The sequence below is a fragment of the Hemitrygon akajei genome, chromosome 17 (assembly GCF_048418815.1).
Source record: "Hemitrygon akajei chromosome 17, sHemAka1.3, whole genome shotgun sequence".
Taxonomy (NCBI): Eukaryota; Metazoa; Chordata; class Chondrichthyes; order Myliobatiformes; family Dasyatidae; genus Hemitrygon; species Hemitrygon akajei.
The window spans coordinates 58,274,000-58,289,739 of NC_133140.1; the positions used below are offsets into that span (position 1 = coordinate 58,274,000).

At 39.7% G+C, this 15,740-nt stretch overlaps 1 protein-coding gene across 2 annotated transcripts in view; it reads right to left on the minus strand.

The window, feature by feature from the left end:
* The window catches only part of spg7 (SPG7 matrix AAA peptidase subunit, paraplegin), a 47,499-nt gene extending 37,528 nt beyond the window's left edge, over window positions 1–9,971 (minus strand). Inside the window, exons 1-6 of one of the 2 annotated variants that reach the window (XM_073070220.1) lie at window positions 9,697–9,971; window positions 7,142–7,244; window positions 6,972–7,061; window positions 6,295–6,536; window positions 1,198–1,337; window positions 65–167 (exon numbers count right to left, since the gene is read on the minus strand). In XM_073070220.1, the coding sequence (XP_072926321.1) occupies window positions 65–167; window positions 1,198–1,337; window positions 6,295–6,536; window positions 6,972–7,061; window positions 7,142–7,244; window positions 9,697–9,927 (909 nt within the window). In that variant the 5' untranslated portion in view covers window positions 9,928–9,971. Of the gene's footprint in view, window positions 1–64; window positions 168–1,197; window positions 1,338–6,294; window positions 6,540–6,971; window positions 7,062–7,141; window positions 7,245–9,696 lie in introns of both variants that reach the window. The other variant, XM_073070218.1, reaches the window with a different exon arrangement.
* Between the last annotated feature and the right edge of the window lie 5,769 nt (window positions 9,972–15,740).

Consider the following 15,740-nt stretch of genomic DNA (forward strand, 5'->3'; position numbering starts at 1 on the left):
TTCTATAATAATATTATATACTCTATCGCGATTGAAAGGTTAACTTTAAATTAAACATACTTACAAATGCACTAAATCCACCTTCTCTTCCAGCCATTCCTGCAAGCCGAAATATGTACCACAGAATGGCTACTCCCACTGCAGCCATCCCTAGGGCATACAGTGCACTTCAGGGGAAAAAAATATAATGAGTTCATTAATTATATTTTATATTATCAGGCCAAAAGCAGTTTCAATTACAGAAATCTCAATTTTATTGAGGTTCTTTAGAAATAGAAAAATAGTACAAGGCAGCAATGTAGTCATTGACACCTGTCTTGTCATTCGGTATAGTCATGGCAGATCTTGTGTCTTGACATCTTTTGTGTCAAAAAAACCCTACCCATCTCCTTCTTAAATACGTTTCGCAATTTAGTCTTCCCTGTTTTCTGTGGTAGATTTCCACAGGTTCACCATCATCTTTGAAACCTGTAATATGTTCTCCCCCTCTTAAAAAATCGTGATGTCTTTTTGGCTGAATCTTCCAGCTTGCTACTTTTTCTGGCAATTTTGTACAATTTATTTGGAAACCAGCTGTATCTTTGTCACTAATTTACCCTTCAAAGAAATATCAAACTGTTCTGTATTACAAATGTAAAATCTGACTCCATGTTTCCACTGGAAGGAACAAGATTTCTTTTGCCCGTCCCTGCACTTTGATTCAGAAAATTTCTCTGCTCCCTCATTAAAATCCACAACCACACATGCACAATACATAAGCATAAACTGAGAACAAATTCAAGCACACATTAAAGTGCATCTCGTGAGGAACACCCAAAAATTTTCTATCTTTCACCAACAAACATCAAAACCAGATACATTCAAATTCCCATTTAACCATACTGAATCCGATTCCCATATCAAAAGACTACATACGTAACGTTGATGGACAAGCCTGATGAAAGTAAAATTTAGCTCAATGTGCAACATGCAGAACTTCAAGGTGAGAATGCTATTTTCAAAAGTCAACATCTGAAAACATGAATCAATTGAAATTCCTTCCTTCTTACATTGGAAATACATGTCCTTTTTCTTCAGCACAGGCGTATCACCACTGATTCTGCTAATATTTCTGTAACTTACTTATAACTGTGAATTGTTACATTTTATCCTCAGTCCCAGAATCAAATAACCTTCAATAATGAAAGATAAACTCACTTTCCAAAGAAACCTGTACGCTTGTATGATACCGGGATCCTGTCCTTTCCATCAATCCCAAGCTCATTTTCAACAGCCCGCAACTTCTCTTCAAACTTATCGATATTTGCTACTTGCATTCGATACATCAAAGCTAGCCGCTATATAAAAAAAGTAAAGGTCCAATAAAACATTTGGGTTAACGCACTTATAGTCACTCAACATCAACTCTCAACTAGAAAAATTAATCTAGCTTTCAAAAGTGGATGAGAGGTGCCTGTTGATACAGGCATCAGGTCATTATTATGAACAATTCTACACTGAAGTACAAGTACTGCACAGACAGTTTCTTCATATATATTTGAATGCCCCTCAAAACAAAAATGGAGTGGAAGAAGCCCTTTTAACGTTTGTCTCGCTCATCACACTGCCAAGAATTTAAACTTTTAATTTTAGTATATAGCAATCATATGTTGCCTATTCCTCATTACTCTAGAGAAAGTGATGGTAAAACACCTTCCTGAACTGCTGCAATCTTAAAAGCAGCATTCCTCACTGTGCTGAAAGCTCCAGAATTTAAACTTGAAGTCAATAATAGCCAATTGTCAGGTCAAAGTGCATTTACACAGGGCTGCTATCTTCAAATGCCTGACAGGAATGTTCCTAGGTTGCAACGGCTCTGTTGAGGCAGTGATAGTATATTTGTAAATTGTTATGCAACTTCTCTGACACGTGTGAAGGACGGAATCAATATTTCGGCAAGGTTCTGTCCTAGGTAGAATCAAGCTTTCTGAGTGTTGCTACATCTGGCCCCATTGATATAAATGAGAACATTCCACCATACTGACTGGTACTTTTAACATTGGAAGGGCAGAAGGCAGGACCACTCAACGAATATGTGATCTAACTTATACATCCACAGTATTCACAGTGAATCTCTGATTATCTGCTATTTGACTGTTAGAAATCCTAATGGCTTGATCTCTAGTTCATTAGGTTTGTTTCACCTCCCGGTTCACCAGAAATATTTATTTTGTTACTGTGTAATATCTAGATTGGGGTAAGCAACCTAAGCAGGCCACATCCAGCCTGTGAAGGTATTTTGACCAGCCCACGAGCAAATATTGGAATACTATGCTTATCTAGCCCGCAAATGATTTTTCCTTATTCTGAGTGTTTCACGCAACCACACTGATGGACATGCATGGCGTCTTGTTAAAATGGCCCCAGGTTCCATTTTGTTCCAAACCAAACACTGGTATATACAAATGACGGGAATGCAGACTACCTTATTAATATGTATTAGATACTCTCCGTGCACACGCAGGTTTTCAGATGGGATCGTTCAAATTTGTAAACAGAAACAGCATCACTGTGTTTTAACAAGAAATCCACGCTAAATATCCAGATATTTACATGTGCTACGATACTTGTTGGAAACTTGCGTTTCGAAATAAAATCGAAGGAAAAAATTCCAATGGCAATGAATGCAAAATGCAGGAAGGTAGACACTGAGTGCCGAAATTTCTAAGATACTTGGATACTAGATTACTTCTTCATCGAGCAAGCTGGGAAACCCACTTTTCAAAAGAGTAAAGCACAAGATCCGGGCATTTTCGTGAATATGGTCCAAGAATTGAGAAAAGAGTTTTCATCTCGTTTTGCTGATTTTTGCTTGCATGCAAATGAGTTCAAGCTGTCTGCTACTCCATTTGATGTGGAAGTGGACACTGCATCAGAAATTTTTCAAATGGAATTGATGGAGATGCAGTGTGATGACATATTGAGATCAAAATTTGAATCTTGAATCAAAGATGTGTCAGTGCTTGACTTCTATAGAAAATACATTCATCCAAGTGGGAAGTCTCCTAACTTAGTGGATCATGCAAAAAAGATGGCATCATTGTTTGGCAGCACTTATCTGTGTGAGCAATTATTTTCAAAAATGAAGCACACCAAGAACCATTTGAGAACAAAATTGACTGATGCCCATCTGAATAATGTCTTGTTCTTGGCATCAACAAGTCTGACACTCAATACGCTTACTTACTTTATTGTCACCAAACAATTGATAATAGAGCGTACAATCATCACAGTAATACTTGATTATGCGCTTCGCACTCCCTGGAGTACAAATCAAAGTAAATATAATTTTAAAAATTTAAATTATCAATCATAATTAGAAAATAGTAAAGGGAAAGAAAGGTAGTGCAAATCAGGTCCAGATATTTGGAAGATACGGCCCAGATCCGGGTCAGGATCTCTTCAGCAGTCTTACCACAGTTGGAAAGAAGCTGTTCCCAAATCTGGCCATACAGAATCTTCAAGTTCCTGAACCTTCTGCCGGAGGGAAGAGGGACAAAAAGTGTGTTGGCTGGGTGGGTCGTGTCCTTGATTATCCTGGCAGCACTGCTCCATCAGCTGTGTAAAGTGAGTCCAAAGATGGAAGATTGGTTTGTGTGATGTGCTGGGCTATGTTCACAATCTTCTGCAGCTTCTTCCAGTCTTGGACAGGACAATTTCCATACCAGGTAGTGATGCACCCTAGAAGAATGCTTTCTACAGTGCATCCATAAAAATTAGTGAGGGTTTTAGGGGACAGGCCAAATTTCTACAGCTTTCTCAGGAAGTAAAGGAGCTGGTGGGCCTTCTTGGCAGTGGACTCTGCTTGGTTAGACCAAGTCAGGTCATTTGTGATATTCACCCCGAGGAACTTAAAGCTTTTGACCTGTTCCACCTGCACACTACTGATGCAGAAGGGGTCATGCAGTTTGCTACTCCTTCTGAAGTCAACAACCAATTCCTTCGTCTTGCTAACGTTGAGGGATAGGTTATTGTTTTTGCACCATGCCACTAGGTTCTTAATTTCCTCTCTGTACTCAGACTCATCATTACCCAAGATACAGCCTACAATTGTGGTGTCATCAGCAAACTTACATATTGAGTTCGATGGAAACTTAGCTACACAATCATGGGTGTACAGCGAGTACAGCAGGGGGCTGAGTACACAGCCTTGTGGGCACCGGTGCTCAGAGTGATTGTAGAGGAGAGCTTGTCCCCTATTTTTACAGCCTGGGTCCTGTCTGTGAGGAAGCTGAAGATCCAGCTGCAGATCTGAGTGCTAAGACCCAGGTTCCGGAGCTTAGGAATCAGTTTATTTGGAATGGTGATATTAAAGGCAGAGCTGTAGTCAATGAAAAGGAGCCTTACATATGCGTCTTTATTCTCCAGGTGTTCTAAGGAGGAATGTAGTGCCAGAGAGATGGCATCTGCTGTTGACCTGTTGCTCCAGTAGGCGAATTGCAAAGCGTCAAGGTTGGCCAGTAGGCTATGGTTGATGTGTGCCATAACCAATCACTCGAAACACTTCATAGCAATTAATGTCAGAGCACAGGTCAATAGTCATTCAGGCATGCCACTTTGCTTTTCTTCGGCACTGGGATTATCGTTGCCTTCTTAAAACATGGCGGGATGTTAGACTGAAGCAGGGAGCAGTTGAAGATGTCAGCAAACACTCCAGCTAGCTCGCTTGCACAGGCTCGGAGAACCCGTCCTGGGACGCCATCTGGGCCCGTTGCCTTCCTTGGATTTATCTTCAGGAAAGCGCTTCTAACGTCTTCCTCAGTGACGATGAATCTCGATGCCATCAGGTCCAGTTCATCCGGAGGGGGCGGGATGCCCCTCTTCTGTTCGAATCTTGCGTAGAATACGTTAAGTTTGTCAGGAAGAGAAGTGCTACAGTTACTGATATTCCCAGCCTTTTCTTTGCGCCCAGTGATCTCATTTAGAACCTGCCATAGTCTACTGGCATCCCCCTGGTTAGCCTGGGCTTCCAACTTGGCTCAATATTGACTCTTGGTGCCCTTAATGGCTTTCCAGAGTTCACACCTGGATTCCGTGTAGCGACTGGCATCCCCGGACCTAACAGCTGCAGCTCTAGCCTTCAAAAGGGACTGGACCTCATAATTCATCTAAGGTTTCCGGTTAGGGAATACCCGGATCGTCTTGCGAGACACACAGTCCTCTGTGCATTTCCAGATAAATATTGAGAAGCTTTCAAGCAACAAACAGCATCAAGTTCCACATTGATTTATCGACTGTTTGCATTAAAATTTTCTTTTTATTATACTTAATTTACCACCATTCAATACATCATGTTCATACATTTTATATTTAAAGATTCTTTCTGTCCTTATAACAGAGTCAAAAGATGCCTTGATTGAAATAAATTGCAACTAAACTGAGTTCTTTGATTACTAATTGGCATCCTTAGTTAAGCACAAATGATTTTCTAGCATGCGTTATTCATTAATTTGAGGCAAAACATAACTAGATGTATTTAAATGGATAATTCCTACATTTCAAGTTTTTTATGGCATTTATCTGGCCCACTGTCCACTCATTAATACGTGATCCAGCCCACAGAAGTAAAAAGGTTGCCGACCCCTGACCTACATAAAACCTGAAAGGCTAGGCTATTAATAGGAATAATATCCAGTAGTCAGGCACCATCAATAATCTGGCACCAAGGGTGGTAAACTATTGAAGTTATAAAGCATGTAGGTTGCTCAGCAAGTGGTACAGAATTAGTGGAAATGATGTAATGGCAAGCCAGTGCTAAAGATTACACAGCTATTTTGAGGCACTTCTTAAATTTCAAATTTATTCATTAAGATCTTTTTCATTGCATTATTGTGTGTCCTTGAACCCAACTAGATCCAAAATAAAAGGCAGATTTATGACACTCTGTACACTCTGGATAACTGCCCTGCATTGGCAGCAATAAACAAGCATTTTACTCACTAAATTCAATGTAGACCCTTACCAAGAAAATCTTGGTTTTTAAAACCAACTCTTACTAGTGGCCAACCTAACTATTTATTTGAAGTTATTACTACCCACCCCAGTAACAACATTAGATACTGCAATATAAAATAGGTCAAATATGTAATCAGCTCAAGTACAGTAAGGCAACAATTTAAACATACAACGTTCAAGCCATTTTGAAAAGTGTAATACAAAAACTGACAACAGTGCACTTAGAAAGTGATAGAACGCAACAAAAACTGATTAGTCTATTCACCCCCACCCCCCCCAAAAAAATGCTTAGCAGCTTACCGGTCTACCAAATACGACAGCTCCTGGGTGGAGATAGATTTCTACAATATCACTCTCTGGAACAACCTGGACCCTGGCCACTTCTCCCTTTGCCAACATCTCCTGAACAAAATCATTCCATGAGATATTTCCTCCACTACTGTTGATGGAATTCAACAAGCTCATAATAACAGCTATTATAAATAATGTCCTCAGTCGTTCTCTGTACATTTGATCCTCCCTCTCTCGTCTCCTTTTCTCTTCTGCTTGAAAGGAAAGAAAATAATCACGCTATGAAAATAGAAAGCAAAAGCAATGAAGGAAAACACTTTTTTCCCAGTTTATTAAGTTTGATACCAACAACAGAACATGTATTGAATGAAAACAAAATTGTGCCATTTCAGAACATAAAAGATACACTGACTCACAATGAGGTGAAAATTATGGAGAATTTTCATCCTTAACTATTTTCATGATACCAAATTTTACACAAGGATCCAACCTATCCTTATTGGGCTATTTTTGTTTAAAACCTTTTATTACTCTAAATTCGAGAGGCGAAAGCAAGAATTTCATTTTCTTACACTCCCAGTCTCAAATTCTTGTTTGTTTTTTAATGAAGCATGTTAGAGATTTCTGTTTGTCATCTTTAAAAATATGGCAATCTGTAAAACAAAATAAGCAATATGTTCACATACCTTCATCTTCTTCAGAGTTTCGCCCTTTGGATTTCTCATTCTGTTTTTGATCTTGAGATGGTTTTGAGGTGCTGAAGTGGTACATGCCACCTATTAAATAAAATACTTTAAATGTTATAATGATGACAATCTCCAAGCACAAATAACACCTGAAGATCTTTCTCACCCACCTAAAATCTGGAAAATTCTTGTTGGGTCTTGTGTCAACTGCTTTAAAGTCTGTATTCTATTAAATCCTTGGAAATGATGAGTTAGTGGACGAGACAAGAAACTCTGTGAAAACAAGTAATAAAGCACTAAACAAATACAATATAAGAATTTTTCCTGTAATTTCTGGTGGAAATTACATATAACAGGAAAGCTACAGAATTACTTTGCCATACTTGCATACTTACCGCAATTCTTCTTTCAAAATATACCTTTACAAGATACTAGACTAGACCAAGGTAACATAAATTTGCAATAATAAAATACAACATATTTAAATAACTGAATAATTGTTCTGAGTGATTTGTCGTGGCTATTCCTCGAGGTCGAGGATGATGGTCTTCGTTCCATTGATCTATCACAGAGCGAAGACACCTGTGCGTGTATTTGTTTAACGTGTACTTGATGTTGCACTCCAAGAATCACACGATACTTCACAAATCAACCAACTGATTCCAATGGCATTGAAACCACGACAATTGGAGCTGATGGATTTGTTGCAGCCTTCATCCGCCTTCACAGCTGTTGAATTCGAAGTAACTTTGTCTGCCTGTTCCACTGTTGAAGTCTTGGTTGGATTGTTCTTTGTCAGGGATCTCACCCTCGACCTTACCGCCATGGTGACCCTACCAGGAGCATAGCTCCAGACAGCATCACTCTCAGGATCTCAGGACCATGCAAGCATCTCCACCACGACAAGGTGACAGTCCACGGAGATCTGAATGAGAATCTCATGAGAATTCTCTGAGCTTATGAGAATCATCGCTGCTGTCCAACATTGGGCTTGTACATGCTGGAATTAAAGAGATTGAGAGGGGATCTGATTGAAACATATAAGATTATTAAGGGATTGGACAAGATAGAGGCCAGGAAATGTGTTCCAGATGCTGGGAGAGTCCAGTACCAGAGGGCATGGTTTGAGAATAAGGGGTAGGTCATTTAGGACAGAGTTAAGGAAAAACTTCTTCTCCCAGAGAGTTGTGGGGGTCTGGAATGCACTGCCTCGGAAGGTAGTGGAGGCCAATTCTCTGGATGCTTTCAAGGAGGAGCTAGATAGGTATCTTATGGATAGGGGAATCAAGGGATATGGGGACAAGGCAGGAACCGGGTATTGATAGGAATTGATCAGCCATGATCTCAAAATGGCGGTGCAGGCTCGAAGGGCCGAATGGTCTACTTCTGCACCTATTGTCTATTGTCTATTTGACATCTTAAAGAGGATTAGGAAAATCATAGGCTGATTGTGATGTGAGCATTCAATTCTTTTCATCAACCTGACCACAGCAATACATTTGGATACACCAGAGTCCCAAAAACAAAGTTCAATGACAAATGCACATAGCTGAAAGATTAAATTGACCACAACCCTAGCCTATTTTGTGAGTTGCAACAAAAACAAAAAATGCTGGAAATCCAGACTTTCAGCTCTCCAGTTTTTGCCCCTACAAGACAAACTGGATTGCCTTGATCTGCAGCTGACCCACTGCCAGATGAGGAACTCCTGCGTGCTTATTCTTATAGAAATGCAATTGCAAAACAATATTCCATGCACCATCAATCTTCAAGCCATGCCATGGGACTTATGCTAATATTTTTGTGATTGATTGTGCTATTGTAATTATACATGCTGCGTGCGACTGCATGTATTGTATTTTGCACCTTGGTCCCAGAGGAACGCTGCTTCGTTTTGCTGTATTCATGTTAATAATTATTGAATGATAATTAAACTCGAATGAGTAAAGTGTTGGAGAAACTCAGTAGGTCAGGCAGGATCAACGGAGAAGAATGAACAGTTAATGTTTTGGGCCGACACCATTCATCTGTTCATACAATATTAATCTCATTCCACTTCCCGTAGCCGTGGCCTTACCTGTTTAGTAATTCCAGCATTTCGTGTTTTTATCTTAGATATCTGGGATCTGCAGCCATCCCCCCCCCCCCCCACCCCACCATTTTCGCTACACTGTGTTTCGACACTCGCGAAAGAATGTCTGTTTAACAGAGGCATCTAAAAAGCACAGAACCATAATTGATTATATAAACATATTCTGAAATTAAATAAAACCAAACTTGAAGGCAAGAACAATGGCAAAATAAAAATGCCAAAAAAAAGCTCTGGGAACAGCGGGTTGAGATGTTTCTGTGGATGCTGATTGACGTCTCTGGTCGAGACCCTTCAAACTAAGTACTTTAAGTTAGCGGTTCGTATAAAGAAAATAGATACAGATTGAACTAAACTACAGTCTGTGAATTATCCAATTCTAATTTTAATGTTTCAATAAAAAGAATCTGTGTTGGGCTTAAAATGACTGTAAATTCGGCCTTATTATTTAGTTCGAACAAAACTGGTTGCGTATATTGATTTTGAAATTCTAAAGTAAGAAGGAAATATTAAAAGAGTAAGAAAGAAATATTAAAATTGCCTGCATTTTACATTTTAACCAAATAAATAAAAACTTTGTGAAACACATAAACTTACTATGCTTTCTTGGGACAAAGATAACTCATGATCACTCACCTTGAAAATGGGATCTCTGCCTTGGTGACAAGAGGACCTGATGGAAGCATAACACAGCCTTTTAAATTCACAGCGACGACAGACAATATCCTGTCCCAAGGACTTTCCTTGAGAAACAGCTTTCAAACAGAAAAACCGATACTGTAAATGCTTATTTTTGCAAGACCACAACACCGATGGAACACTCTTGACAGAACCCAGCTGTTGTTGCAGCAACAACCGCACCGCCATCTTGGACCAGCTTCACCTTCCACCCCGACTGCTTCACTCTACGTCACAAGCATAGCTGCGCAAGCGCACTAGCCCACCTGTGAGGAAACTCGTATACAGTTACACAAAGATAGATAGATAGATAGATAGATAGATAGATAGATAGATAGATACTTTATTCATCCCCATGGGGAAATTCAACTTTTTTTCCAATGTCCCATACACTTGTTGTAGCAAAACTAATTACATACAATACTTAACTCAGTAAAAATATGATATGCATCTAAATCACTATCTCAAAAAGCATTAATAATGTTTGCTTTGTCATCTTCCCCTCAGCCACTTACAAAATATTAATTTGCAATCTTCTAAGATTTGCTTTTCAAACAAAGTTCTTCATTTTCGCCAACACTTGGTAAAGTAATGTTTATTGTCAAAAAGCAATTCCAAAAGTATTGCAAGCTTTGGTACACAAATTTTTAAGAAGCCTCTTGAAGCCCTAGAAAACAGAGAATATGTCACCACCGAAGATAAACAGAATGGGAACTTCAGTGAATAAAGTAAATGTAGTTACAGTAGACGTAAAAGTAATTAGGTGTGATGAATACATTTTAAAAGATTTGTTAAAATTTATAGAGATTTTTTAACACCATCTTTATGTGGGAAAATCATTACAGAATTAGATGAGAGAGGCTCCTGCAAAGGACAAAAATAATTAGCTCACTTGTGAAACCATGTCTTCTAGGTAAGATTATTTCTTTAACATAATTCTTCTCCCTTTATGCCATCAAAGAAATTAACATCAACTATTTGTTCATTCCCATGGATGCTGCCTGACCTGGGCTGTGTTCCTCCAACATTTTGTGTATGTTGCTTTGGATTTCCAGCATCTGCAGATTTTCTTTTGTCAAGTAAGTTGATATTCCTACAAATCACAAGTCCATTCAGCAAGGTTTAGAAACATGCTGTAGTATGACAACTTATCAGCTGCTGCCAGTAATTGTCTTCAGGAAAGAAAGTATCAGTGTGCTCAAAAATATTTGTAAAAGAACCAGAAACCTGAGACAGCAGTAAAATATAAATCTTGCTTTGTTTAAAGGGATGACATCAATTCTTCCTGGGAAACTTGTTCAAGAAAATATGCAGCAAACTTCCTCTGTATCCTCTGAATGAAGTCATGGTGTTGGTTGAATGTGCTTTTTGTGCTAAGGACGCTGGACCCACCAATCAGCATGCATGCCTTGTGGAAGGAGGTAGCTGAAGCCATGAGAGCCACTCATTAAACCCTGATATGTTTGCAACACAGGAGGAAGCTTTAATCTGCTTACCAAGATAGCCAAAGTAGTGTTTCTCCTGAACAGTTACTATTGTCTCCCTTTCCAACCGTCTCACTTGTCAATCTATTCAGCCAGACCCCAGTGATCACACAAAACCTCCTACTCTCTGACCTCTTCCTGGCTTTGTGACTGGGTGTAGCCTGGCGACTGACAACAGGGTGGGGCAGAAGTGACATCGTGTAGACTGGGAGTGAGGTAAACCAAACCAACAATATCATCATGATCAGTGAGTATTAAGGGCATGGGGAGAATTACAATAGCAATAATAATAAAGAACCCTATGTTCTCCTATGTCTGAAGTGCAGCCGCAGCTTTGCTCCACACAATGAACGTTAGAACATAAGAAACAGGAGCAGGAGTCTGCTCCGCTATTCAATAGGATCATGGCCACCTGCCTGCCTTTTCTTCATAACCCTTAATTCCCCTACAATGCAAAAATCTATCCAGCCTTGTCTTAAATATATTTACTGAGGTAGCTTCCACTGCTTCATTGGGCAGAGAATTCCACAGATTCCACACTCTCTGGGAAAAGCAGTTCCTCCTCATCTCCATCCTAAATCTACTCCCCCAAATCTTGAGGCTGTGTCCCCGAGTTCTACTCTCACCTATTAGTGGAAACAACTTTTCTGCCTCTATCTTATCCATCCCGTTCATAATTTTACATGAGATCTATATGCTACATTTTACTGCTGCCCCAAATTTCTGGTTTTTTTGCAAATATTTTTGAGCACACTGATACTTGCTCTCCTGAAGACAATTATTGGCAATTTAAAAAATAACTTACAACACTGCAGGATTTTGTTTCTATAAGTTCTACATGCTTCTATAAGATCACCTTTTATTGGTCATTAACTGGTGTAAGTCTTTCAAGTTCATTGCAGACTGTCAGTTTAAACCACAAGACATTTCTTATTTGGTGTTGGAGCTAGCCTGGAGATTCCTGGCCCTGCTCCCAACTCTTCACATTGCTCCCACAATGTGTGTGTGTGTGTTGTTGTTTGAATTTCCAGCATCTGCAGATTTCCTCGTATTTGCTCTCCACATTGCTGTTGCCCAAAAGGGAAAATTGCCATCCAATATCAAAATCAAACAAGATAGCCATGTTTTTCTTTAGATTGAGGAAACTGTACAAGTGACTGATGGCCCAGCTGGATGTGGGTCTGTTGACACAATGCAAATGGCAGCAAGTTTCAGAAAATTCTAAAATGCTGGCCGGCCCAGGCCTAAGATGGCCATGATCCCCGAGCTCACAGTGCAACCAGATAGGGCTACTTTGCCCAGACTAAACGTATTACCCAGTAGAGTACTGTGGGTTCAAGAACAGGAACGGTAACTTGGGGTGTCATGGTGAAATGACCAGAAGAGGTAAGACATCAGGTTAAAGCAATAAATATGTGAACAAATAAGTAGCTTACATGATTTGGACAGTAATTTATAAAAGTACAGAAAATAAAATAAACAACTAATGTGTAATTTTGTTGTGAGTGAAAGTGACTCACTTCTGTAAGTGCCATTTCATCCCTGTGCTTTAAGGAATCAGTTACTATTGCCTCATTCTTATGGTTGAGAAATATTAGAAAATTTGAGGTTGTATTGTGGTCTAAAATTAGTACTGTTGTGTTTCTGTATTATTTTTGACATATTTACTTCTTCTTAATCACTAATTTCAAACTGGAAATGTTTTTAAATGTAATTGAGCTGTACATCACTGGAGTTTTCTAGGACTTTCTTTGGCCCTGTTACAACAATTTAAATAAGATTAATTCCTTAAATTATACCCATTTCATTCAGCAGTAGAATTAATGATTATTTAAATAAAGACAAATTTTGTACTTTTTGTGAAGTAATGACAGAGGCAGATACTTTCACAACAAGTATCTGGCTGAGCACTTGAATTGTTAAGACCTAGTAGGCTATGGACAAAATGTCAGTAATGGGGTTAGTCTGGCAGATACTTTTGATTATTAGCATGGACACGATGAGGCATGGCAATGTTCCTATGCCATATGACAGTCATTGGTCAAAACCAGGAATTAAATTATGAGACCATAAGACATAGGAGCAGAATTAGGCCATCTGGCCCATCGTGTCTGCCCCACCATTCAATCATGGCTGATCCTTTTTCCTTCTCCTCCTCAATCCCAGTTCCCAGCCTTCTCCCCGTAACCTTTGATGCCATGTCCAATGAAGAACTTATCAATCTCTGCCTTAAATATACCCAATGACCTGGTCTCCATGGCTGCATGTGGCAACAAATTCCACAAATTCATCACTCTTTGGCTAAAGAAATTTCTCTGCGTCTGTTTTGAAAGGGTGCCTCTCTATCCTGAGGCTGTACCCTCTTGTCCTAGACCCTCCCACCACAGGAAACATTCTTTCCACATCTACCCTGTCTAGGCCTTTCAACATTCGAAAGGTTTCAATGAGATCCTCCCTCATCCTTCTGAATTCCAGCGAGTACAGAGCCACAGCCATCAAATGTTCCTCATATGTTAACCTTTTCATTCCCAGAATCATACTTGTGAACCTCCTCTGGACCCTGCTGCCTTCCTCCTTTCTTGAAGAGTGGAGTGACATTTGCAATTTTCCAGTCTTCTGGAACCATGCCAGAGTCCAATGATCTAGTGCCACCACAATCTCTAATGTTACCACTTTCAGAACCCTAGGGTGCAGTTCATCTGGTCCGGGTGACTTATGTACCTTTAGATCTTTCAGCTTTTTGAGCACCTTCTCTTTTGTAATAGTAATTGCACCCACTTATCTTCCTTCATACACTACAACATCAGGCATACTGCTTGTGTCTTCCACAGCGAAGACTGATGCAAAGTACTCATTTAGTTCATCAGCCATCTCTTTGACCCGTTATTATTTCTCCTGCCTCATTTTCTAGCAGTCCTCTATCTGCTCTCATTTCTCTTTTATTTTTACCAAATTGAAAAAAATTAGTATCCTCTTTGATGTTATTTGCTAGCTTGCTTTCATATTTCATCTTTTCCCTTCTGATGAGTTTTTTTAGTTGCTCACTGTAGGTTTTTAAAAACTTCCCAATGCTTTATCTTCTCTCTATTTTTTTGCTTTGTTGTATGCCCTTTCTTTTGCTTTTACAATAACTTTGATTTCCCTTGTCAGCCATGGTTGTACTTTTTTACTATTTGAGTATTTCTTCATTTTTGGAATACATATATCCTTCACCTTCCTCATTTTCCCCAGAAATGCAGGCCATTGCTCCTTACAATTTACTTTGGCCAACTCTTCTCTCATACCACTGTAATTTCCCTTACTCGACTGAAACACTGCTACATCGGACTTAACTTTCTCCCTATCAAATTTCAAGTTGAACTCAATCATATTGTGAACACTGTCTCCTTAGGGTTCTTTTACCTTATGCTCCTTAACGCCTCCGGTTCATACTTAACACCCAATCCAGTATAGCTAATCCCTTAGTAGGCTCAACATCAAACTGCTCTAAAAAGCCATCTCTTACACATTCAACAAACTCACTCTCTTGAGATCCATTACCAATCTGATTTTCCCAATTGACCTGCAGGTTAAAATCTCTCATGACTGCCATAACATTGCCCTTTTGACATGCCTTTTCTATTTCCTGTTCATACTGAGGTTGTAAAGAAACCTTGAAAGTGAATCTATAGGTTGTAGCATCTGTTCAAAGTAGTGGCGAATGAAGTTATCCATGCTGGTTCAAGGACCTAATGATTGTAAGGTACTAACTGTTCCTGAATCTGGTGATGTGGAGCATAAGGCTTCTATATATCCTGCCCGAAGATAGTAATGAGAAGAGAGCATGGCCTGAATGGTGGAGGTCTTTGCTGCTTTCCTGTGGGAGTGTTTCATGTAACTGTACTCAGTGCTGGGGAGGGCTTTGTCTGTGATAGCCTGGGCTGTATCCACCACTGTTTGGAGACTTCTCTGCTCCTAGGCACTGATGTTTCCACACTAGGCTGTGATGCAATTCTCCCTTGTGCATCTATTAAATTTTGATTACACACTGAATCTGTGCAAGCTTGTAAGAATGTTGAGGTGCCGTTGTGCTTTCGTTGTACTTACTTACTGCCTATTGCACTGCTGGCGTTTAGGGCAGCAATGAAAGCCCTCCATCACTGGTGGTGTTCAGGGCTTCCTTCAACATGCCAGTAGTTTCCTCTCAGTTTTCAACTACTGTCAGTCACACAAGTTCCAAATGGGGAATCAGGAATACTGCTGCACTTAGGTGTAGAAGGATTCTTCATTGCTGTTTCCATAAGTTTTGTTTGACCAGTCAGGGTTGTTAGTCCTGAGGTGAAACCCCAAACATGGAGGATTGGTGGACCACTCCTAGTTTGACCTCTTTGGCATGGGTGACCCTACCAAGAGCCAAAGCATAAAGCCCCAGTTCCAGCCAACATAGCTCTCTGGGTCATTGAGGCACGCAAGCCTCCAAACCACGACAAAGTTGTGGTCCTCTTGGAAGGCTTTCTTTGTACTGGCATTAGAAAAGAT